Source organism: Nyctibius grandis, chromosome 5, assembly GCF_013368605.1.
Source record: "Nyctibius grandis isolate bNycGra1 chromosome 5, bNycGra1.pri, whole genome shotgun sequence".
Taxonomy (NCBI): domain Eukaryota; kingdom Metazoa; phylum Chordata; class Aves; order Nyctibiiformes; family Nyctibiidae; genus Nyctibius; species Nyctibius grandis.
The window spans coordinates 14,729,034-14,753,998 of record NC_090662.1 but is presented as its reverse complement, the minus strand read 5'-3'; the positions used below and the strand labels follow the sequence as shown (position 1 = coordinate 14,753,998).

The 24,965-nt window shown below is 39.4% G+C and overlaps 1 protein-coding gene across 2 annotated transcripts; it reads left to right on the top strand.

Annotated features, from left to right (window-relative positions):
* Window positions 1–1,081: 1,081 nt before the first annotated feature.
* On the top strand, window positions 1,082–23,351 carry NAPEPLD (N-acyl phosphatidylethanolamine phospholipase D). Of its 2 annotated transcripts, none has more exons than XM_068400804.1 (5): window positions 1,082–1,307; window positions 12,774–13,086; window positions 19,049–19,695; window positions 20,745–20,859; window positions 22,144–23,351. In XM_068400804.1, exons 1-5 carry the CDS (start codon window positions 1,096–1,098, stop codon window positions 22,267–22,269), a joined length of 1,413 nt encoding a protein of 470 aa, XP_068256905.1. In that variant the 5' UTR covers window positions 1,082–1,095; the 3' UTR covers window positions 22,270–23,351. The 2 variants fall into 2 exon arrangements, with proteins under 2 accessions (XP_068256905.1, XP_068256906.1); XM_068400805.1 differs by lacking the exon at window positions 1,082–1,307 and adding an exon at window positions 1,923–2,002.
* Window positions 23,352–24,965: the final 1,614 nt, after the last annotated feature.

Genomic DNA, 24,965 nt, shown 5'->3' with positions numbered 1-24,965 from the left:
GAGATGACATGATCAGAAAATGTCAGGTGAGAAGAGCCAGAAGTAAGAAATAAACTAGGATTTTCCACAGCAAATGTGCCTGACTGTAAGCAACAAATACATACCTGTCTTCCTCATACAGAACAAGATAACTTGGTAGCATTATCCTTCCTCTACCTTACAGAGACTAAGACAATGATAGATTAATGATAAGAGTAAGGCTCATGTTTCTAGTCTCCCAAGACCTACCTTGAGAACTTGGCCTCCTAACATAGGTAAGATTTCTTCACTAATAAACTGGACATCCATTCCTGAGCTTCAAGATAAAACGTACATAAATGTGTTACCAGAGCTCCAGATAGTCTTAGATTGCACATTGCTGCTATATTTTTTTCCACATCACAGCTGCATAGCTTTGTCCTTTACCTTCCATTGTATTATCTGCTTAAGGAGGTAAGGAAAGATTAATAAAATACATATTTATTTCTAAGAACGTAATTCCTCTGGATTGGGTGCCCCAAAATACCTCACCTCCCATCCCATCGGCTGGAGTCGCGTATGAACTACTCACAGGCGTAAACAGGGGGTGAGGCGGTGGCTGTAATCCAGCACGTGAAGAACCTTGGGCACGAGTTTTAACTTCCTAACGTAGGGAGATGACTACGGGGACACAGGGGCCGGCGAGGCGGGATGCTCTGCGGGAGGGGGGCGGCGGCCATGTGTGGCCTCACCCGGGCGCCGCAGCTCCCGTGAGTGCCGGTACCCCCCGGCGATGGCGGCACTGCTTCAGCTTCCCGAGAAAACCGGGTCTAAGAAACTTTTCACCACAGTGGTCAGAGCCTGCTCGTGCTCCCACATGGGGCTGTGGGCAGCGCCTACCAGCCCTCGGAGGCGGCCAGGAGCAGAGCCAAGCGCTTCCCTTTCCCCCGTACCGACGAGCAGCCCAGCCTCCCCCGGCAGCGACGTGCTGGCGGCCCTGACGCTGCCCCGCCATGGCTCGGGGCCCGAGGGCGTCCGGCCGCTGCGGCTCCCCCGCCGCCGGCCCCCCCACCGCCATCTTGCTAACGCGCCGCCCGGCGGCCCGCCGCCGGTCAGCCCTCGCAGCCCCGCCGCGCCATGGCGAGAAGCAGGGCGCTGTGGAGCTGCTGCCTACAGCTCGCCGCGCTGCCCTCAGTGGCGGGCTGGTCAGGTGGGAAGCCGCAGCCGTTCAAGGGCTCCTGCTGGAGAGCCGGGGAGCCGCCGCGGAGGGGGTGGAGCGGCACCATGGAGGAGGAGGAGGAGGAGGAGGACGAGACTCCTCAGGGGCAGCAGCAGCAGCAGCGCGGGAGGTGAGCGGCTCTCCGGCGGCAGGCAGCGCTCCGGGGGTGGGGGGTTGCTGCCCCCGCGCTTTCCTGTGGGCAGGGAGGGACCGAGCCGAGCGGCGGCTCCCGCCCCGTGCCCGTCCGAAGGAGAGGCACCTGCCCGACCTGACGCCTTCAAAGCCGGGCTGGCGGCCGGGAAGGGGAGCGGGAGCAGCGCAGCGCTGCGCACCTGCTCCGAGCGCGGCAGCGGGGCTTGCTGGAGATACGGTACCGGGGTCCCGCCGGGTGAGGAGGGGGGGACCCGGCTGAGCCGCTGGGAGAGGCGGTGGGGAGCGGGGCTGGGAGCCCCACCGGCGGCAACGGGGCAGAACGAGCGCCGGAGTCCGCTCGGAAAAGTTAGGCGGTGGGCGAGGTGCGTGGGGCCGCCGAGCGCTGGCTGCTGGCCGGGGAGGAGCTGTGCGAGGCGGCTGTCCCCTGCGCGGCTCGGCCCCGAGGCAGGCGCAGGCTGGCTGCGGCGCTGGCGCAGCGCGGGAGCGCGATGCCCCTGCCCGGGAGCGGGCGGGTCGCCCCCGAAGATGCCGCGGTGGTCGGTGACAGACCCCGAGTAGTGCCTGCTTCGAAAACGGCTGGGGCGGGAGATCCTTTCACATCGGTAAAAGAAATCCTGGAAGAACAAGTCCTACCTTCTCCCCGCCCCCCCGCCGGCAGTGCTTTCGTCTCCTGTAAGTTGTCAGTAAAACGTGCTGCAGTAGCGCTCAGAAAGAAACAAGTTACATAATCGCCTGTAAGAAAAAAAAATACGCCTCATGGTATTGACGGTTTAGGGAATGTTTTCTTTTCAAGAGGAGGCACGAACAGACGGTTATCGCGAGCGTTTTGTTGCGTTGTGTAGTGCGAAGTGGAAGATATTAACAAAGTCATTTAATGTAATTAGTTCAGTCAGATAATCTCAATGATCGGCAATTATCTTTAATAAGGATTTAGGGAAAGTATTTGTTGAATGTCTTGACGGCATGCGGTTAAGTTCATGTTAAACTTCTGCAGAAATATTTTTTCTAGTGATAATTATGATTTCTTACTCTTCTATTCGTTAAATGGCCATTCTGAAGCAAGCTTTCAGTTTTAAAGGAAAGTACTATTCGTACTTAGGTATTTTTTCTTTATCTTTCAAGCTACACCGACTAAAGTGGCATCAAAAATTAAAGACAGTGACAGGAAAATCACTTCTGTTTTCCAGCAAGAGGGTCTTGAAAAGAGTCATGTATTTTTTTAATTCATAGTAGCAGCTTTATTAGTTATAAAGTAGGAAGCCTGATTCTTTTTGTAGGTAAGACTTTCAGGAAGACAAGAAGAAATAAGATCTTTATCTTATTAATGCAAGAGTTATTGCAACTGTTACTTTAGCAATGCCCAAAATGATCTGAAATTGAAATACCTATTACAAAAAAAAGTAATAGGAATTTTGAATACCTGGAGATTGGAAAGCCCTGTCTGATTCACTCGCTGTGATGGAGAGGACACGTTCAGGAGAGGAGGAAGTAAGGGATGAAACTGTTCAAATATAAGTAACAGTTAATTGGGCTTCAGCTTGGCCCAAATCAAGACCAATCTGCAGACTTTTAAAAAGTAAGCAATACATTATTATTATTATTTTCACTTGTATTATCTAAGTAGATTTGAGGAATTACCTCAGAAGAAATCTGCTATTTCCTCAGCCTTTATAAGCTCAAGATTGAACCAAAACTGCTAATTCTCCGTTCAGAAATAGCTTTTAAATTCTTTTCTGCAAATGGGAAGGCAATTGTTTTGTCTGTGGTGAGAAAAATGGAAATGCTGCCATGTTAATTAGTGCCTTTATATGTAATACCTGCTGTGAAATTATTTTTTTTCCTTTGGTCACATCTATGAATCCCTTCCTGATCTCACTTTAATTTTTTTCAGTTAGTTGCTGTAAGTAGCTTGCAGTATGCTGTCTAGCACTGTAATCAGGGTCCTGCTTCTAATACGCTCAGAGCCAGGACCATGGTAAATCACTTGGTCATCCTGTGTCTGAATGCAGCTTTGAGTAAGACAGGTTTTTCTGTAAACTAGGTGTTGCACTTGGTTTGAATGTTTTTAGAAAATCTAGGAAAGAAGTTACATGTTATTTACTGTTTGCGTGTAATATCTTAGTAGGTAGCAGCTGTATAAAGAAGGGTGAATCGGGTTTGAATAGCATACAACTGCGTCCAAGCAGATAAACCTTACAAAGCTATTCAGCAAAGAGCGTTGGGCATTACAAAGGGACGCTATGAAAACATTTTGCTGCCCTTGTGTCTGCTGTGAAAAACAAGGTTTGATAAGATGTGGTGTGAGTGAAAAGTCAAGTGGTAAGGAATGTATATCAAGATGTATTTCTAGAGATTTTTCTTGTGTAAGACCTGTAAGACATGGAGCTGGTAGTGCTACTGTATGCTGAGTAAGGCTAATGATAGGATTTTGGAGTTTATTGCTTATAATATTAGGAAATAGTTTCAGTTGTTTAGATGGAAGTCTCCCATGCTGTGGACTGTTTTTTGAGAGAGGGTTTCAGGGAGGTTCAGCTGTTTCTGGTAACGAGATTGTGGCAATAACAAGTTGTTTATGTGTGTCTATGTAGATGTCTTTAAATGAAACACGCTGTCTCCTTAAAACACCTACATATTTAGAATGGTGCCTAGAAAATTACTAGATGGCTCACATTTGTGTTGGAATGTGCCTTGACTCTTCCTTAAGGAAAAAAAAAAACAACAAACCAAACAACTTTTAATATTAACACTTTTGTTGTTGACTAACAACCAAAGCACTTTGCATTTCATTTAGGGTACACGAAGAGACATAATCTAGAATCGTGGGGGTAGAGTAGAAGGCTGGTTGTATACAGAAAAAAGGATTGTAATGAAAAATGTTAATGTGTTGTCATGTTTCTGGTTTCCTTGGGTATTTGTGTTTTGCTGTGTCTGGTGTTCTACCACTTGTAATTTCTTTTAATGGCTATGTTTCAGTTAAAGAACTGTAAGGGTGCTGTATCACATATGCTTTCTGGCTTTCCAGTATGAAGTTTTGGGCAATTGATACTTTTCTATTTGGAAAAGCTGAAGACCTTCTACCTTAACTCATGTGAAAGGTCTTTCAACAGATGCATTCAAGAAAAGCATATTTTTCAACAAAAAAACCCTTCTACTTTCTTTATCTTAACTGACCTGGAAATTATTTGTTTGGATTTCAATACATTTGAGGTCAAATATTATAAATGGTTTTATAAAATCCATATATCTATGGGGTGTGTGTACATACATGCAAACACAGACAGAGGTAGAGAGAATGTTGTTGGGGCAAGCAAAAGTTGAGCTTATGTTGAAAACTAATTAGGTTTAGAAATGATTTAGGTAAATACTTTTATATTGCAGATAAATTACATTGGGTCTACGTGCTTGGACTTTGAACTGAAGAGAGGGAATCAAATAGACAAGCATTTATATATGTATATAAACAAGATTGTATGACTGTGTATTAACTTAAAAATAAAAACTGGTTTAGTGCTTGGGTGTTTCTGCACTTCCTGGACAACTGAGGTTTTATAGGGTTTTAAAGGTTTATTCTCAGTGTGACTAGAGAAAGTTTGCATAGGAGTTTGTTCCTTTCTGGCATGGAGAAAAAAGGAAAAAGAAAATTAAAAGGTTTACTTAATGAGGCAGAGATAGCAGTTGCGTAGTTGCAGACATAAAAGTACCAGAGTTGATTATAAATGAACTGCTTCAGATCCTGCTTTGCCACGTGGATCTTATGGATCAAGGTTTTAACACGATTTCTATGCACTTTAATGAAAACAGTTCTTAACCTTGCCTCTGTGGCCATGTGCTACAAAGGAAATCAGATTTCTACCGTAGTATGGTCAAGTGGAGCCTTAGTTTCATTATGTGTAGTAGTATTTGGTTTTAGTCATATCTAATGGACTAAGATGTTAGACGGGAAACCTTTACCCTCAGGCCAGAGTGCGAGCTTGTAATATTTTAAAACCTCATTTTAGTTAAGAAAAACCTGTGCTAACAGCTTCAACATTACATAATAACTTACAATATTAAACCTATGATGCGTAGGCTGTTAACTCATGGGAGTGGCTGAAGTGTGTTTGTAAATGCTAAACTTTAAAATTTGGTTGTTTTTTCTAACAGGAAACCCCATCCTGGAAAGGTTTGCATCTGTTATTAACTGCTGTCACATCAGTAGGTCAACTGAAACTAATGAACTATTCGTGTGTGTAAATACTTACAGGAGTGGAGCTGCTGCCAGAACACTAAAGTTGGGGTCCAGATTTTGTAGCTGGGTTGGTACAAGTTTGTGTTTGCTCTTTTGGAAAAGCTTTATTGAAATTCTGTAGAAGTGTGAAGGGCCATCAGTGGAGATTATTGTTGCTGTTGGCATCCAGGATTATTTGCTCATCTGCGTGCGTGTGCTATCTTCTCTTATTTTTCTGTTGATTTTAAAAATTGTCTGCATTTAATTTGTGATCCAGTTACTGTCTTGCTTACCATAATGCAGCTGTAACGCACAAACCTTGCTTCTGTATGTTGTCAGCCTGCAGGTAAGAAACTTTTCATTCCAGCTTCTGTGTTTCCAGCATTCTTCCCTATACGTTAACTAGTCACATGAAATTAGTTGTTCAGAGAGAGCAAACTAAAGCACTTTATGTGCTGGTGTAGGGAAAACTGACTCCTGCTTTCCTTTGGTGACTGTTTCAGCAATAGCACAAAATTACACTGCTCTGGTGCTTAATCATGATAGTCTAGGCTGCTCTTTTAAATGTGGTGGCCACATGCCAACTCCTGGATACTTTGATTCAAGACTGCAGTAAAAGATGAGGGTAGAGAGGGAAATAACTTATTTTAATAGGCCTGTGTAGCTAAAAAAATTGGCTACTGGGTCTGTCATCTCTGTTAATATGTGTGGTCCATATGGACAAGTACTGTCCTATCAACAATCATAACCTAAACAGAATGTGCATGTAACAGAAAAAATCTATACTATTAAATAAAATTAATAAACATGGTTGGGGACTACAAACTGCTCATATTGGACAGGGACAGTCAGCTGGGGCACCTGGAAACAAAGGGAAAATAGTTATGTATTATCTCAGTTCTAGGAAGAGGCATATTCATGAAGTTAGTACAATACCCATAGCTGACCAGATTTAAACCAGGGTTGAGAAATAGCTGGCTCCAGGTACTACTGATGGACCTGACTCTAAAGCCTATTTACATTTGTATCCAGAGGCATATAAGGGTGTAGCTGATAAGCACTCGGAATGATGATGAATAGCTTTCTGTTGGTTTAGTTCCCCTGATTAATGCCAGGAAAGTAGAGGTTGGAATGTGTAGTAACGGGAGTGGGCTGCCTTTTGGGTGGTAGATAGCTATCGAATTTGCTTTGTTATACTATGAAACGTCACTCCCGGAGGAGGCAGATGGAGAGTTTAAGCAGCATCAGTATTAAATGTGAATGAAACCTTGGCTAGGGAATAGATTGAAAATGAAATATATTAAGGGTAGAGGGAATCATTGAACCTCACTTGGTAGTGTATGTAACTGAGCTACACTGAGTGAATTCTAAATGGAGGGTATTTAATGAATTACTTTTTTTATAGCAGCACTGGCATAAGTGGTTTTTGTTTACAACAGTATATTCCTGTTCTCACCCTTCCCTGTCCTAGCCAGTTTGTTGGTATAAACACTTGCATGGTTACACAGTGATGCAGGTGAAAATTAAGCGCTTGTCTAGGGGATGGGAAGGTAAGAAGTGACTATCAGGTAGATCAGTTTCTTGAGCTAATTCAGGATGTGGACACAAATGTTTGTTTTGGCAAGCCTAGGGGAGTAATGAGGGCAGAAATAGGTTGGCTTATGGTGGTGTCTGCTTAAGTAATATAGTTGTTGTAAGAATATGCCTAGCAACAGATGACCATGGGTAGATGCTTCACACTTGTTTTATTTGTAACTAAATTTTTTTTCTCTGTTATGTCTAAATAAAACTTTGCTTTGTTTTACTGTCGATCCTCAAAACTAGGTAAGAATGGCAAAGGATTCATGCTAATTCTATGAGGTTGTTTATGAAGAGAGCTATTTCTGTTACCAACAGTTATTCATCTTTCTTGAACGGTACGCAAGATCAGTGTAGAGTCAGGATACTTTCAGATCTGTTGAGAACAGAGGAGAACTGGGCTGGCAGCCTGTAGCTATGCTGTGAAATGGGTGCATCCAGGAATGGAAGAAGGCTGTACTAGCGTGGATTTTTTGCGTTGTGGATGTTTGCAAAACATGGAAATAGGACATCACACAGAATCCCAAGCTGGCTGTTAAAATATCAAATAATGTGAATGGAAATTTCTGCACTGCTTGTTCTTGCTTGCAACTTTTAATGGGAAATCTCAAATAATAGAAGTATTTATAGAGCAACTAGTTGCAAGCTTGAGAGGTCTTCTTTGCATGAAATCCTAAGACCAGGAGTGTCTGGAATAATTGCTGTTGCAACTAGTGTTGCAGTCATAAAACAATATGTACAGTGAAAGAAAACTTCCGAGTTGCGTAGCAGTATATGGTTTGCAGAAATCTCAGGTTCTTGCTTTTATAAGACTGCAGTGGTATGATGAACAGCCTGAAGTACTGCACAATAAAAGTTTAAATGCAGTCAGAATTTTCCAGTGTCAAACTGTTCATTAATTAGAGCAGACAATTTCAGACCTGAAGGAGAAATAAAAGCACAGCCAAAACTTAGCTGGCAGTTGTTTGATAGTTGAGTGTGTGGGAGGCTTTTTTCAAAAATTACTTGTATGCTCCCTAGTGTTTGCAAATACCCTACCTTTTAGCTGAAATCTTTTTTTAGTTTCAAGCCAAAAAGTGTACTTTTTGCAGTCTTAAAAACAATACACATGTTGAAAGAAAACTTCCAAGTTTTGTAGCAGTACATGGCTTGCAGAAAGCTCAGATTCTTGCTTTGATAAGGCTACAGTGGCATGATGAAGCACAACCCAAATAAGTTTGCTAGGAATTGTGTGCTGTCCCTTTTAGGTGACGTATAGTGCAGCCCAGTTCTGGATGTAGTCTGTACAGAGAGACAGCGATTAGAAATGAACCAGACTTGTTTCTTCAAAAATAAGAGAAAATTAAGGATATTTGGAAAGCTATGGTATGTTTGCAAGGTAAGTGTGAAGTTTTGTGGATGTTGTTGGGTTCCAGTAAACCATAGCTTCATAATAAATTTCTTAAACTTTCTGGCTTATGAATTTGTTAAGTAAGGACCACATTTCTATGTAAAAAATAAGGATAAATCTGTTCTGCCAGACTTCATGGTTAGTAGCATGTCTGTGCATAGCTGTATGCTTAGTAGGGGGAACTACATCTGTTTCAGTTATGGATGGTCACTACACTGTGGAGTAGTGGATGTTGGAGGAGACTGGGTCAAAAAGGTGAAGACTCAACACAATAGATTTTATGTTGATGCATTTATTCTTCAAATAAAGTTAAAATAATTTGGCTTGAAGCTCTGCAGTGTTTAAAAAGAGCATTTAAGAAGAAAAATTTTAATGACAGTGCTTCTTGTAACGTTAATATATCCTGTTTCCAACCTTCTTTTGGAACAGAAAGAGAAAGTATTAAAATGTTTAACTAAACTTTTAATTATTTTCCTAAATAAACAAGAGACTTAAAGCCAAAATATTTGTATCCAAGTTTTTGGTTATTTTAGCATTGCTTATATAAACAATTGACCCCAAACTTGTTGTCCTAAAGGCTATTTTCCCCCTGCCCCTCCCAAGCTGTTTACAGGTGTAAGCCTGTTTATTGGGACATAAGACACAGGTTTTCTGTGCCATGTCCTGCCTGATGTACAACTTCTCTCTTGCTTTGTGGATTACCAGGGGCCCCTTCTTATTTGGTGCTGGAAAACCAGTTATGCGAGCTCTGCATTTTGATTCATGTTAGGCTTCATCCTATTCATCAGACAGTGCTGGTGTTCTGCCTAGAGAACCGTCTGGCCTTGTGGATTTGGGATGACTAATGGTCTCTTTCAATAGTTTCTATGTCTTGGTCCTTTTCCTTTTCTGAATTCAGTTGAAACAGTAAAGTATCTCTGAGCACAGAGAAGGTGACCCTGTTGCGTCCTGCCTGAGCCCCTCTTACAGGTGGTGGCAATCCACTTGCCCTTGTTTGGGGGTGTCGCCTCACCCCGAGGGATGGTTTCCATTTGTTAAGAAAGAGGTTCTTTCTTGTGGAACCTCACAAGAACAAATATTCACCAAGGACATGACCCCTGGCCCTCCTAAGTGAACAGAACTCTACTCCAGTTTGATTTTGGTGTCTCAATTGCTTATAATTTGGCTGGCAATCCAGTGCTTAAGTTTATTTCTCAAGTGCTAAGCTATTGTTTTTCTTGGGGGATGAATTCAGGAAAGCTGGATGAAAAATCAACTCACTCCTGATTGGGTATTTTCTAATATTTAAAATATACCTGTCAAATTTCCTTGTATGTAGAGGCTTTCTTTTGCAAAAGGGTAAAAATCTCCTTGGACTAATAACTGCTCGAGTTTTATTTTAAGCTAATGATTGCTGGCTTTCAAGAAATGATTGTTTACCATTTTTTAAAATAAGAAAAATCAGATTTCTTTTACTGTATTCCATGCATGTTCTTGTATATATTTTATCAGTTGAAAGGGAAATGAACTGGCAAGATTAATACTTCAAAGAAATCTACAGTTCATCAGAATACTTTTGTCAGTTAATTGTTTGTAAATATGTCCCTTTCTCATGCATGTAAAAGAGTTTAAAGTATTCTGTGAGCACCGAGGTCTTTTCTCCCTTTGGTTGCTTATGGAATACTAATGAAAGTAATGTATGTGCATCATGTGGAAAATATGTTGGCAGACAGATACCTGCAGTGCCTTAAATGCTTTGGCATTGTCTTTGTTTAATCAGCGTAGTTGGTTCCTACTTCCCTTAGAGGTTTATACTTTCAGAATAAGATCAAAAGTTTATATGAAAATTTAAGCAAAAGTAGAATTCACCTATTTTAGAGATGAATGAATAGATAAACAGAAACTTAAAAATAAAACCTTAGGCACTCTGGTCTCTAATATAAAATGTCTTGTAGGAACAATAATTATGGTAGTTATATATATTTAAAATCAGACATCTGAGATGTTAACAGAAGAATTTCCTGGAATTAAACTATCTGATATAAACCTATCTGATTAAACTTTTGTGATTTGTTTTCATGATGCTTTCTAGAAGAGCAGATGTTTTATGCTGTGTCTGTGTGCTTTGCTAAATTAATAAGCTGACTTTGCATTGAAAATGCTCTTTGAGGAATGCCAAGAAAAAAACCCAAACCCCTCGTAAGTTAAAGTAACAGTTAAAATATCCATTACAGTTTTTTGGGTATTCTGTCTGCCTTTTTGTAGCAGTGATTCTTTTTATCACCATTTATGTCTTCTTAAAATGACACAGAGAAGTTGGGTGGCTGTTCCATTGAAGGCTGATTCTAGTAAATGTTTAGTGGAATAGAGAAAAAAGCCTAGGAGTATCAACAGTTAAACTGAAATTATGATGCAGATAAGGTATATTATGGCTAAATAGAAAACACATAAATGGAGTCATTTCAGTAAAACTCCAGGGAAAATAGAATTAAAAGGAATTACATCAAAACAAGATTATGACCAAGGGTACTGTTTATCAAAAAAATATATCAGCAACGTTTCCTGAATATTGTCCATGCTTCTTTATCAGAAGTGAATTTTAATGTGTTAATATTTAATGTCTACTGTATGACAAAATAATGGTTATTTTGTTAAGAATATTTCACAATATTTATCAATTGTCATGTCTTTGCAACTGACACCACACTTTCTGCTTAGTAAGTGGTTGCTGTTGAAATAGCAGGGACAGGCTCTCCATTTGAAGTTAGCATCACCAGTAAATGCATTTGGGTTCAATTTGATAACACATCTTATATGCATGTAAAATCTTAGCTGTAATGTTGCAGTGACAATATATTTCTTTTTCCCTGTAATTGTGAACTTATGAGGGGCACAGTGAGTTACGCAATTTCCAAGAAAACTGTGGGCTTTAATTCTGTTCTCTGAAAATGTTGTTTGAGCGGACCAGCTTTGGTACGTCAGCCTAATGCTTCTCGTATGAGTACAAGCTAAAGTTTGAGTACATCTGAGTTAATGATAATAGTAGATAGGCTAAAACATGTCGTGGAGAGTTTTCCATAGGACAAACTTCACAATTTGTTATTAAAAATTATTCCTGCACCTAAGCAGCATATCATGCTATCTGTTCATTACTGGTCGTCTTTTTTGATGACATCTTTGGTGACATCTACTAGTTTTTATCAGGTAGAGTTTGTAAGTACCAGAAAGTTGTGCACTCTTTAAAATAGCAACCTATTTAAAAAAAAAAAAAAGTCAGAACGTTATATTTACTTTCACCCAAAATGTTGAAAGTAAATATAGAAACTTAAGCTTTAGCTTCAACTGAATTGCTTCAGCAACTTTTTAAATAAAGTAGGGATATTTGGGTTTTCTACCTTGGATGTAATGAGATCGATAGGACTCCATAGTCCTAAACTCTGCGACACTTCAAGTGCAGTTTGGGATAAGAGACTCTGACTACTGAGTTTGCAGTTTTCTAAGAAACGCCCCAGAATTGTGACTTTATAGAAATAAGCTTTTCTTAGTTATTTTCTCACTTTTTTACATTTTTTAGTGGAATTAAGAACAGACACTGCAGCCATTATTTATTTGAGATATTCCAATTTTCTGTGGCCTTTTGCTAGTCAGTTCAGTTAAATTTGTATCAAAATTGTATTTGAAACAGTTACTTTTACTGTTATTACAATAAGCTTTTCCTGCGTTTTGGACAAAATAGGAAATAGAACCAAACGTTTTTTGTGTTCTGACTTTTCTGTGTGTATGTGCATCTTGTTGGTAGAGGTAATGTGTTATTAATGCTACATGAGGTTGCTGCTCTTACTACAAAACAAAGTCACTATATAGGCAAATCCTAAGGTACTGTATAGTTCCAGTGTCTCTTGGACAGGTTTGCAGGATCGTATTACATCAGGCACCAAATGTCATAAGTTTCAGGGGGAACTTAGTATTCTTCCAAAATGTAAATGAAGGAACCCTCCCCCCTCACTCTTGCAGTTGGTAGATAATAGTGTTAGTATCTGAAGCTGTGCGTACCGGGAGTAAAATTCTGCCTGAACTACAAAGAGACCTCACGTCTGCTTGCCACAGCACGTTTCTGAAGTCTTTTGTGTAATAGCAACTGTTTTAAAAGCCTATTTTGTTGAGGAGAAAATACAGTAGATCATAAAGTGAGAAGGGCAGGCTTGTTTCTAATGTGTGTAAGAATATTCAATCTTATGAATGTCGATGTTAGTCCAAGAAAAGATTAATGAATTTAAAATTTATTTTAGTTCTTCTCAAAAAGATATGGATAAGAAAACAGATGAAGAGCAGCCTTTGACTGCGTGTAACCAGTACCCTAAAGAAGCAGTGAGGAAACGTCAGAATTCGGGTCGAGGTTCCAGGGGCAGCGATTCTTCCAGGACCTCCAGGAAAAGCTTCAGGCTGGACTACAGATTAGAAGAGGATGTAACTAAATCAAAGAGAGGCAAAGATGGGAAATTTGTCAACCCATGGCCAACATGGAAATCACCAACCTTGCCAAATATTTTGAAATGGTCCCTCATGGAAAAAAATAACAGCAATGTGCCATGCTCAAAGCAGGTAAATACTTGCATGTTTTCTATTCTTGATTTAAACTGCTTTTACCTCTGCTCTAATCAATAAAATAGGGCAGTTTCTAACTAATACTTATTAGGCATCTTTTGGAGACTTTTCTAAGTCTTGTTTTTCTGATTTTATTATCACTTTATTCTTTTCAAAAGGTAGGTTAATACATTCTGCCTCTTTTTTTCTTTCTTTCTATTAGTTCCACGCCCTTTGATTTATCCAGCTTGGTTTATATTTACAAAAACAACAAAAATGGCCCCCTAGCTCAGTCATGAACTACAGTTACACTCTTTCCTTTTTAATAGGTGTTGCCTTATGAAGCATACTGCTAACGTCATTCATATTGCATGAAATAGCGGTGGCATATCTCTTTATAAAAATTTTGCCATCTTTTTTTTTTTCCAGACTGCCATTTTCTACATACATTACATCTTTTTTCATAAAAATGTAATAAATAGTTGCTGTCATTTACTTATGGAAGTGTTTGCAAATCTACGTTTTTCTGTTTGAGTACACCAGGAGAAAAAAATCCATATGTTAAAACTAATCTCAGCAAGTATTTGTACTGAAATACTAAAGGTACAGTGCCAGTTTACTGGGAAACACTGTTATTTGTTCTCGGTGTATTGCTTCTGTCAGGTATTGTATATGAAGAAGGAGGTGGGGGAAGCAACCGCTGAGAGAAGCTTCTTTTCCATGAAGAGTCATGGATACTGGAAAGCCACGGATTATCTTTGTGACCACAACAAGTGTTATGATGTTTTGACAGTTAGGATTACTTCTCAGTGTATTTTCTAATGTGTTGACTGCACTTTGGAAAAGCTGTGCTGCAGGGTGCACAGCCAGGGAAAGCATTTTTGAACAAATAGGTGTTAATAATGCTTTTAAGCATCCCAGAAGGCATGCACAAGCTGTAAACCTCACAGTCAGTATTCAGCAGAGAGCTTACACTTTTTGTTTTTATCTTATGCAAATTACCTGTGAAGGAAGGAATTTGGTCAGCTTTATGGACAGGAAAGCTGTGTTACTTAGTAACACATGATGGTCAGAGGTTTGGGGATTTCTTTAAGGCTATGTGGCATGGAACATGTTTAAGGGAGAAATAATCTTGGCTATAATTGTTCTATAATAATAATAATTTGACTTAAGAAAGAAGCACAGCAAACCTATGTCGATCTTGGGATCCCTTCCAGCAATTTACTGTTTTAAATTTGGTGTCCTGCTTCTAGACATTATCTGCACCTTGTAGTAGTAACAATGGTTGTGCCTCAGTGTGTATAGCTTTCTAGGCAGTGTGCTGCATTATACTTTGGCCACATTTGTGTAAAATTCACATCTTGGCGTTCTCAATTGCCTTTGACTGCTGCCCTATTCCGTATGTGTGCAATAGGCTTCGTATCTTGCCAGCACCAGTCAGAAACCTGGTTAGTGACTGACGCACCTAGAAGGCAGCGCTAAGGTGTGCTACGGAGTGCAGAACATACAGCTCTCTGATGGCACTGGAGAGCTGCAGCGCTCTCCTTTAATTTACAGATTATTCCTGCAATAAAGGATGATTACAAAGAAATCTACACTGTACCAGTTGTAAAGCTGTCTCTCTCACTAGGTTGGGATTCATTTCGGACTAATTTTATTGCTTTGCATATGAAATTTTTTAATTAAGTGCCTGCAATTATTCAGGAGTTCAGTGAAGTAAATCAGAAATAAAAAACCCTAGATAGGGATCAATGAAATGCACTTCTTGAGTTCTCAGCCATTTTGATGCTTGTTCCAGCTATGTTTGTTCCACACCTAAATCAGCCTGTAAAGCATTTCTGAGCTTGTTTAAAATTCAGACTAAGGGCTCCATACGTTATTTAGCACTGCTAGATAGCATGTCCTTTGAGCAGACTCCTACTTCAATTTCCACATTGAGTTGGCCTAGTGATGCCCTGCTATGCTGGGGAGGTTCAGTTTATCTGTACCAAGTGCTTTGCATATGTAAAAAAGAAAAAAAGCATATTATCCAGGATATGTACTTCACTCTGTAAAAGCTATATGTATTATAATCATGCCTTCACAACAAACCTATGTCATTATCCAGAATGCATAGACTTCTCATATTTTCATTACAGGCTTTATTAATAACTTTTTTCAGTGCTGTTGGAGTGTCTTTAATTATTAGTTGTTGGATCAACAATTTAGATTGTTCTCATTTCTGCAAAATCCAGTGGTATTCCAGTATGCACTAAGCACCAAAAAATCCTAAGCTGATTAGCTAGTCTTACCAAAGCCCGTCACGTGTTTCTTCTTGCTTTGCATTAGGAAGGAAAGAAGAACGTGGGAGGGGGAAGGGACACAGCACGAAGAATTTTTGTATTACTCCAGCGATGAAGATAAGACAGTATTAGGCACATTTTGCTTCTCTTGGTAGCTGATTTGACATTAATTCCATATTTCAAAGATCTGTTATAATTCTTGTAGTATTAAGATGTTTCTGGTTAGTCTGGCAGAGAACAGAATGTACTATAGCAGGATAAAAGTTCCATAAGATTATGTGTTTCATTCATTATGTTGTTTTATTCTGTTGTATGAGTTTTAAAGAATTTCATATGAATTATACTGTCAATAGAACTTGTGTTTTAGTTTGAAGTCTTATGAGTCTTTATTGCTTTAAAAAGGTAATTCTGGGGATTTTAGCATACTTTTTTAAAATATTAAAAAAAAAACCAAACAACCCCAAACACAAAACATGTGCACTGAGATTTAATTTCTTTAGCTATTCCCCTGTGTGATTTACTATGATAGCTCAGCAAAATGCCTGATTTCTGTTCTCATCCTCTGAAGAATCATTGATTTGGGTCAGAGGCCTGTGTATCACAAACCTGTAGATCTCATACAGAGTCCGTGCTTTCTGAGTTACACTGCCTTTGTGCTCTTGGTTTGCCTTGAACTTCTGTTCACAGAATTCCATTTACATAGGTCAGGATACCAGTTGTTCGAAACTGTGCTACTCTTTATTTAATCAGTCTTCTGTCTGTGTGTCCTTCACAAATGCCTTGTATTAGTTCTACCTTTAAATCAACTATTCGCAATACTTAACAGTGTCTATCCTAGTGACATCCCTGTAAAGCCTTTAATAGGCGCACGTGTCGTGGTTTTACCCCAGCAGGCAGCTCAGCCCCACACAGCCGCTCGCTCACTCCCCGCCCAGTGGGATGAGGAAGAGAATTGGAAGGGCAAAAGTACGAAAACTCGTGGGTTGAGATAAAGGCAGTTTAATAGGTAAAGCAAAAGCTGGATGCACAAGCAAAGCAAAGTAAGAAACTCATTCACTCCTTCCAATCGGCAGGCAGGTGTTCACCCATCTCCAGGAAAGCAGGGCTCCATCATGCGTAATGGTTACTTGAGAAGACAAACACCATCACTCCGAACATCCCCTCTTCCTCCTCCTTCCCCCAGCTTTTATTGCTGAGCATGATGTCATATGGTGTGGAATATCCCTTTGGTCAGTTGTCCCAGCTGGGTCTCCTCCCAGTTTCTCACGCACCCCCAGCCTACTGGCTTTGATGCAGTGTAAGCACTGTTCAGCAATAGCTAAAACATCAGTCTGTTATCAACACTGTTTTCACACAAATCCAAAACATAGCACCACAGCAGCTACTAGGAAGAAAATTAACCCTATCCCAGCCAAAACGAGTACAATATGTTTGAGTCCCCGTTAAGAACTCATTGGTCACATCTACCAATTAGCCAGTTCTTCATCCATTTAGTATTGTTTATTAATATTGCATGATGCTAATTTTAAAAACTAGTTTGTGTCAAATGTCAGCAAAAATAAAATGGATTCATTTAGAGTTCCCAGAATAATTTGTAGTCTACCTCTAAAAACACTACTCAAAAAGAACATTTTCCATAAAAAAATGTACTTACCAACCTAAATTGCATTATGACAATTATTTCATATCTGAGTTTAATTTCTTTGATATAATCTGATTTGTGGACTTAACCACGTGTAATTTGGTGGGCTGTCCTAATTTCCATTTTTGAGTATTATGTTAGTTTTGTGACTCTTCCTTTTTTTTTTTTTTTTTTGTTTAATTGAAATGTCACAATATAACACTCTCTGTGGTTCAGATTGCTGCTGCCAGTGTTGTTCCCACCTACTTAGAATGTAATAAAGGAAATTATGCTTCTTTCTTGGAGAAGCAGCAGTTTGTCTCAGTCTAATACTCATACTTTGTTTATTCCTGTATGAATTAAGTGATTGTATTGTACTAACCTTATATTCAGCTTTATAGAAGGTTATCTATTTCTCATTCCTGGAGACAGTCATGAAACTTTTGCAGTAGATGTCTTGTCCATTAGCTCTCAGAAAAAGCAATTTCATGAATATTTTATTACTTACAGTAGAATTGCAGGGGGTAGAGGTGTGTGTGTTTTCCCCCAACATATACCCTCCAAATCAATAAAATATTGTGGAGAAATTAACTTTCCTGAAGCTGTTGGGACTGTTTTAGCAAGGGAAATCCTAGACTCCTAAACTGTCACAGCATCAGCTGGGCTTTTAAGGGAGCAGTAAGTCGGCTCTGTATAAGCTTGCTGACAGCACTGATCTCCTCTCCTAGACCTAGAGAATGGGAGCAGCAACCATGACAGGGAAAACTTGACTAGGAAGCTGAAGTGTTGGAACATCTGTGATTACCAGGGAGAGAAGTGTCAGGAGTCTGCAGAAGCTGCCCAACACAGGAAAATCCTTCTCAAGTGATGTGAGGGGTTCAGACGAGAACTGTTTGGGAGGAGAGCCTTAGCTACACTGTGGCAGAGCTGGAGATGGTCAGGAACTCCAAGAAGACTTTTTGTTTGGTGGGGTTTTTTTTAAATAGGAAAACTCTTATTTACTGCAACTAACACTTCTGCATAAGCATCTCAACCAAACTGCAGTGAAGAACGGAACTCCGGTTCAAATTGAGAGAATGAGTGGAGGCTGGACGATGAGTGTCAGTAGATAATGTACAGCCATGTCCTCCTTTGTGCCAACTTGAGGCTCCACATAGAGTCAGTTTTGGAAGCTGATCGAGCTGAAAGCTGTCTATTTTTCTCCTCTGGATTAAAGTTCAGCTGGATCACTTCTCTGACCCGTCAGACTTGAGTGGGGACTGCCGAACAAGAGGGGAGGTGGGGAAGGTTTCCATAACGTTTTTACACAGGAGTATGGATTTAGGTTGATTTGAAGTCATTCATGGGACTGCATCCTGAACATACAGGGAGATCAGTATAGCGATTTATTCAGTAATAATTAAACTTTAATTACCTTGAAGGCTTCAATAAATCACGAGAAGCATGGCTAAGTGTCTTAGGGTCCCATCTTAAAAATGAGTTTGTGTTTTACGAACGTTCATTGAATTATTGGCAGGATGGGAAGTGAGAATTATAAAAGCTAACATTAGCCAAGCGAGGTTAACCTCCGTGTGCTGCTTCTGTATGTAATGGGCAGAGAGAGAGGGTCTGCTAAACGCTAACAGAACAGAGCTTTTGTGGAGTGCTGTTGGGAACACGGCATTCTCTTTCATCTGTGGGTTTGTGACTTACTTGTGCTAGGACTTAGGGGATCATTTAGTTGCACAAGCTAAACTTGAGCATTTGTTACAGTAACAGTGTGTGTATATATATATTCTTTTCCAGGTCGGGGAAGGCCAGCTGATTAACAAGCCTTTCCCAGGGTGCTGTTAGTGCCTTCCAGTCTCTCTTCTCTCAACAGAGAAGTGAAAAGATTGCAAAAACCTAAGATTAAATTAGGAGGGAGGAGCTGGGAAAATGGTCATTAAAAAGGCATCTGTTGTGTGTGGCAGTTCTCTGCCTAAAAGTATAACAAGTGCAAGTCTTGACTGTATGATTTGTGCCTTGTATGCAGCTTTTGTTCCACGGCCAAGTACATTCTGAAATCTCTCATGCATATTGTGTTCTTTTTTGCTAGGAACTCGATAAAGAACTTCCAGTGTTAAAACCTTACTTCGTCCAAAAGCCGGAACTTGCTGGGAAGACAGGAACTGGTATGCGAGTCACGTGGTTGGGACATGCCTCGGTTATGGTGGAAATGGATGAACTTGTATTTCTTACTGACCCAATCTTCAGCCAGCGAGCTTCCCCTACCCAGCTGGTGGGTCCCAAGCGCTTCCGAGGACCTCCATGCACAGTACAGCAGCTCCCCAAAATCGATGCAGTCATGATCAGCCACACCCATTATGATCATTTGGACTACAACACTGTCACGAGTTTAAATGAACGCTTTGGGAGTGAGCTGCGCTGGTTTGTGCCCCTGGGGCTCTTGGACTGGATGCAGAGATGTGGTTGTGAGAACGTGATTGAACTGGATTGGTGGGAAGAGAACTGCGTCCCTGGTCACGACGCAGTAACTTTTGTCTTCACCCCTTCTCAACATTGGTGCAAAAGGACTGCGACAGATGATAACAAGGTTCTTTGGGGCAGCTGGTCTGTCTTGGGACCTTGGAATAGGTTTTTCTTTTCAGGAGATACTGGATATTGTGTTGCTTTTGAACAGATAGGTAAAAGGTTTGGACCTTTCGATCTCGCAGCCATCCCCATTGGAGCTTATGAGCCAAGGTATGAAAATCAAAGTTTGTTCAAAATACATAAATGAAATTATATACCGATGACAAAAAAAATACACCCAGAAGTGACAACTGTAGGTATACTCTATTAAGAATATTCAATAGAGTATAGAGGCAAAAGAAGGAAATTGCTGAGGCAAAAGGACATGAATGACAAAAAAACAAGCAGGCAATTGGAAGATGGAGCTGAAATGCCTGGGATGCTTGCCTGTGTATGTGCGATGTTCTTGAAGAGTTCTTTCTTCAGTCCTAAGCACAGCAAGGATGAATCAGCTGACTTTCTTCCATGCAAAATATTGAGTAAAAATCTGGAATTACTTTGTGGCTTTTTTTCTGAAATAGCATCACTTGATCCAACCCATTTAGGAGCATGCAATTTGCTGTGCTTTTCTCTTACTTCAGTCTTTATGCTGTTTTTGCAACTTATCTGGAGATAAAGATGAATCCTTTATAGAGTATGAAAGATCTGTTTGTTTAGGCATCTGTATCCTGCTTACGATGGGGTATCTAAACTTTTAGATGATAACGCTCATATAATGCTGGAAGCAAAGGATGTTATAGGCTGGGAAGGGAAGATAGGCATCAGAGTAATGTGGTAAAAACCTGGTATCTTTCAAGAATTGCTTTACCACTGTTCCCTTAGGCTATCTTCTGAAGCACGCACTTCTTGGTGCGTGCTGCTAGCATAAAATTTTTTCAGGGATGGATTTGAATCTGTGGCCTTAATGCTCCAAGGCACCAGTAATATGTCCTTATCCTATTAAAAGTATAGTTAAGAAAAAAAATGTTTGAAAAGGGGAGTGAAATACCTGAACTGCTGTTTTGTGGGTATGTTGGTATATTCCAGCTTGTTGATTTTGAGTGTTCTGTATGTTGTTCAGACATACATGCTTCATAATTTTTTTGATTAGGTGAGCGGTGTTTGGTTTTTTGGGGTTTTTTTTTTTTTTTAGATTCTTTGAAACTTACCCAATGAAAGTAAGGAAAAAAATCTTGCACTGAATTAGGTGACACAAAAAAATTTACTTTATGTTTTGGTAGGTGGTTTATGAAATACCAGCATGTGGATCCTGAAGAAGCAGTAAGAATCCATATTGATGTTCAAGCAAAGAAGTCTGTAGCAATTCATTGGGGGACCTTTGCTTTAGCAAACGAGGTAAATTTCAACACTACACAGGCATTCAGATTCCCTGAGTACAGAGTCGTTAGTGAAGCTTTGCTTTTGCAGTTTAACCTATGTATCTGTACATGTATACTTAAAATGTAAACTTTGTATGAGTGAAAAGTTGTTACTATACGTACTGCAGTTCAAAACAATGCTTAGGTTTTCATAACCAATTACATAAAATATTTCTGTGGTTAAGATTAATTTGAAAGTACAGAGTTATTGAAACAAATGTGGAGGATTTCTGATACCCAAAAGCTGAGGAACATGAAAAGTGGGGACACGTGCAATAAGAAAAGTAAACTCAGCGGTGCATCACTTGGAGACAGTAAGAATTGTGTGCCTGTAGGTCAATACAGTATGTATTAATAACATCTGTCTAGTAAATAAATTGAATAGTATTTTTAATAGTTGATTCACAGTTAAATACCAGCAAGAATGTAAAAAAAACCCTGAATTATTCTGAGTTGATGATTTTTTTAAATTTTTTTTTTTCTTTTTTACTCTCCCCCCTCCAAGTCCCCAGATCTAATAAGCATGTTACCCAGGTACCTTCACAGTGACTAAAAATGCAGTGAAAAAGAAGTGTCTACATCTACTTTGATGCTCCTTGTCTGGTAGCTGTTTTTCAACTTTGTCTTTGCATCAGTTGCACCGCTTTGTCTTGTAACTCAGTCCTGATGCTGTTAGCTATGTTCACCTGACAGGTCAAGTTTTCTTTGACTCGGATGTAACATTTTCTACACGTGACGCTCCTAATAAGCTGTGTCGCTAGTGCCCACAGTACTAAAGCTACTGTCTATTTAGAAGCACAAAAAATGGATGATTTCTCCCTGATGATGTCTTTTCTGAAATGTACCAAATACAATGAAGTAACTTCAGGGGGACTCCACTGAGATGGCACTAGTTTTTAAACAGTAAAGCTGACACCTTTGTTTTACTAAACGAGAGAAGGCGCCATCTGCTGCCCTGCTCACCCTGCCTCCTCTTGCTGTGTTTCTGCTTCTCAGGGATCTAGCTCCATACGTTGAAGACAACTGAATTTTGGATGATAGGTTGTGCCTTGCTAGTTACTCTACAACTGCAAATCATCATTTTTATCGCTTAAAAACTGAAAATGAAACCAACCATTTTAATTTGACAAATACCCTTCCTCCCTACCCCCTTTTTAGATGTTTAAAATGTAAATCATTTCTTGTTTAGAGCAGTGATGCTCTTTTTTTCCCCAAATGCTGCAATTTTATCTTTTCCCTCATATTATTCTTATTTTTCCAGTATTACTTGGATCCTCCAGTTAAACTGAATGAAGCTCTTGAAAGATACGGCTTGAAAGAAGAAGACTTCTTTGTCTTAAACCATGGAGAATCACGGGACTTGAGTACAAATGATGGGTTTGAATAATGAAACAGTGGCAGTTCCTTGTAAGCCCTGTTTGATTTGAACTAGCAAATAATGTTACAAATATTAATATGATGTACTTACAAAGTAGATTTTTTTTGGAGTGAATTGGATTTTTAGATGCCAGGTTTGTCAGTTTCAGAACTAAAACTTGCATACCAATTTAATGAGAAATTTTACGAGTTATATTGTTTATAAATTTTGAGAGGTGATCTAAAAACTGGTTAAGATAAAAGGTATTGTCTGGGAATAACTTGCAGTTTCAACTCTTATGTACACCACTGATAAATTACTGGGTTTTTTTTTAAAACTCTTCATCTTACCTGCAGCAGCAATAATGACCTCAGCGCAGGACATATTCTTAGAATTAATGGCTGACTTGAATTAGTCATTGTTAGAATGTCATCTCCCACTTGTTAGTCATTAATCTCCAGGTTATGCCCTGTACCTTGATAGCTTCACTGTATGATTTGTGGGGTGGAGTTTTCCAATACAGCTGTGTTGTTAAAGCACAAGCACAGTAAAATAATTATTTTACTGAATGCTTCTACATTTACATATATTGACGAACCACAGAAGCTGAATTTTACAATGATCTAAAGAAACGTGCCTTTTAAAGAGACAGATAATTTAATATTGCATCATTGACGTAAAACTTACTGCTGGCCAGACTATCTGCACACTTTCATTGTTTTGTCAATGTTTTTAAGTTAGGCCTGAATGTGTCTAAAATAACTTTGTCAAATGCAGTACATGAAACGGAAGAATCCCGTAATGGCACTTGTCTTTGCATTGACTCAGCCTATTATTAAGTACTTTTTTTTTTTTTTTTGAAGTGAAAAGTCTTAAAGCAAGGGCTGTGGCATTTTTTCTTATAGCTTCCCTATAATTTTAAAGTTGAATGAGAGACTACAACATTGTTCAGTATTGTAACTCTTGGCTAAATGTATCTGTATCAAATTGCCATGTTAATTTACAGAATTAAAGCCTATTGTTGCCAATAAAAAGGGTTGTTATTCTCCTTCATAATTGCTCTGCATTACATTTTATGTTCATTGTCCATGAAGATAAATTAAAAAAAGACACATTATTTCCCTGCAATTTAAAGACATGAACTTCTGGCAACTAAGTAAAACCAGTTAATGAGATTTCATGCTAGGAGCGAACTGAAGTAATCTTTTAACTGTTGACAGTTATCTTTTAAAAATTTGTATTGGGAAGTCCTAGAAGTCCCGTAGATCTTTGTACCAACAAAGAACAGCACAAGGAGGCAAAGATCTGTTAGTCCAAGTTCATGCTGAGGAAAGGTTCTGGAACAGGGGATTATACTTACATATGAGGAAAAAGTAGCTTATATTCCTTTGGGTGGGATTCATATTTGACAAACATCAACACTTCTTTATTTGAAAAGGTAATTCTAGTATGGTCTAGATGTATTCACCAGAGTTCGTTCAAAACTACTCTCAATCATTCAGTGTTGATTTTGGGAGGGTATTTCAGATGAAGTCTCTATTTGGCCTTGTATTAACACAACAGCTTCAATAACGATTTGGGTAATATAATGCGTATTACATGTTCATAATATTGTGGAGGACACCAACCTGCAGGATGTTTTGAGTACTTCGAAGGAGATGGTTAAAACTGAAATCAGGTGGGCTTGTTTTTTTTTTTTTCCATTTTTCAACATCTTCAATAGACTATTCTGTAAAATTCTGTGCTTTAGAAAGAATGCAACTAAAATACAGAATACCTAGCTAAGCAGCCACAGAGCAGAGAAGTACTGACTCACAAGGATCAGAGACTAAATGTCAGTAATGGCATACATTTTGTTTTTGATCCATTCATTCACAGAATTTGTACGTAGAATGGTGATTGTTAACGCTTTGCTTGGTGCTGTTAAGATTCCATCTAGGGTGTGGGGGATAAAAAAATTAGACACACTTGTGTAGAAGACACTTTGGAGAGTCTTGCATGATTTCAAAACATCTCAATAGCATTGTTCTATGAAGAAAGCATTTAAAATAGGTCTTTCTAGACCAGAAAAAGATGACTGAGACAACACTGTAACAAGTTTTCATGTGTCTCTAGAGAAGGGGACAATGGTCACTTGTTTCTGTCAGCTATCAAAGCAAAGGATAAGAGATCAACTTTAACTATCAAAAAGATGATACTTGAAAAACTTATTTTTAGGTTGGAGAACATGGAGAGGGACCTCTACACACCTCCGTTGCTGAGCTTAAGAAAACACATGTATATATCAGATATACCTACAACAGACTAGTCTAAGTTCTTGTCAGAAGAGAAAGGTGGGATTGGTAAATTCTTAGTGTCTGACCTAGCCTTTATTTTTCTTTCTTAAATACAGAAGCAGAAAAAAATTAAATCTACAAACAGTGACAAAACATTAAGTGATTGCAATGTAACTTGCTTATTACACAATGAACAGTGTTTTTGGAGCAGTGGGAAGGAGAAAGGGAAGTGCACTGTCAATGCAGCAATTGTCAGGGTTCTCACTGGGAATCATGCCAACTTCTATTTCTGCCTTAACTGTATTGATGAGTTACAACTACCTATGCAGATAAATTAGATACATGTAGCTTTACCCCTGTAGTGATCAGGGCATAGACATGTTGTATTTTCAAGGTCACATTTTTCTTGCAGTTTTAGCTATTTGCAAAGCTGCCTACTGAAAATAAATA

Coding starts and splice junctions, on each gene's coding strand:
- NAPEPLD (XM_068400804.1), top strand. CDS start 1,096: ATGGCGAGAAGCAGGGCGCTGTGGAGCTGCTGCCTACAGCTCGCCGCG. Junction 1,308..12,773: donor CAGCAGCAGCAGCGCGGGAG/GTGAGCGGCTCT, acceptor AATTTATTTTAG/TTCTTCTCAAAAAGATATGG. Junction 19,696..20,744: donor ATTGGAGCTTATGAGCCAAG/GTATGAAAATCA, acceptor ATGTTTTGGTAG/GTGGTTTATGAAATACCAGC.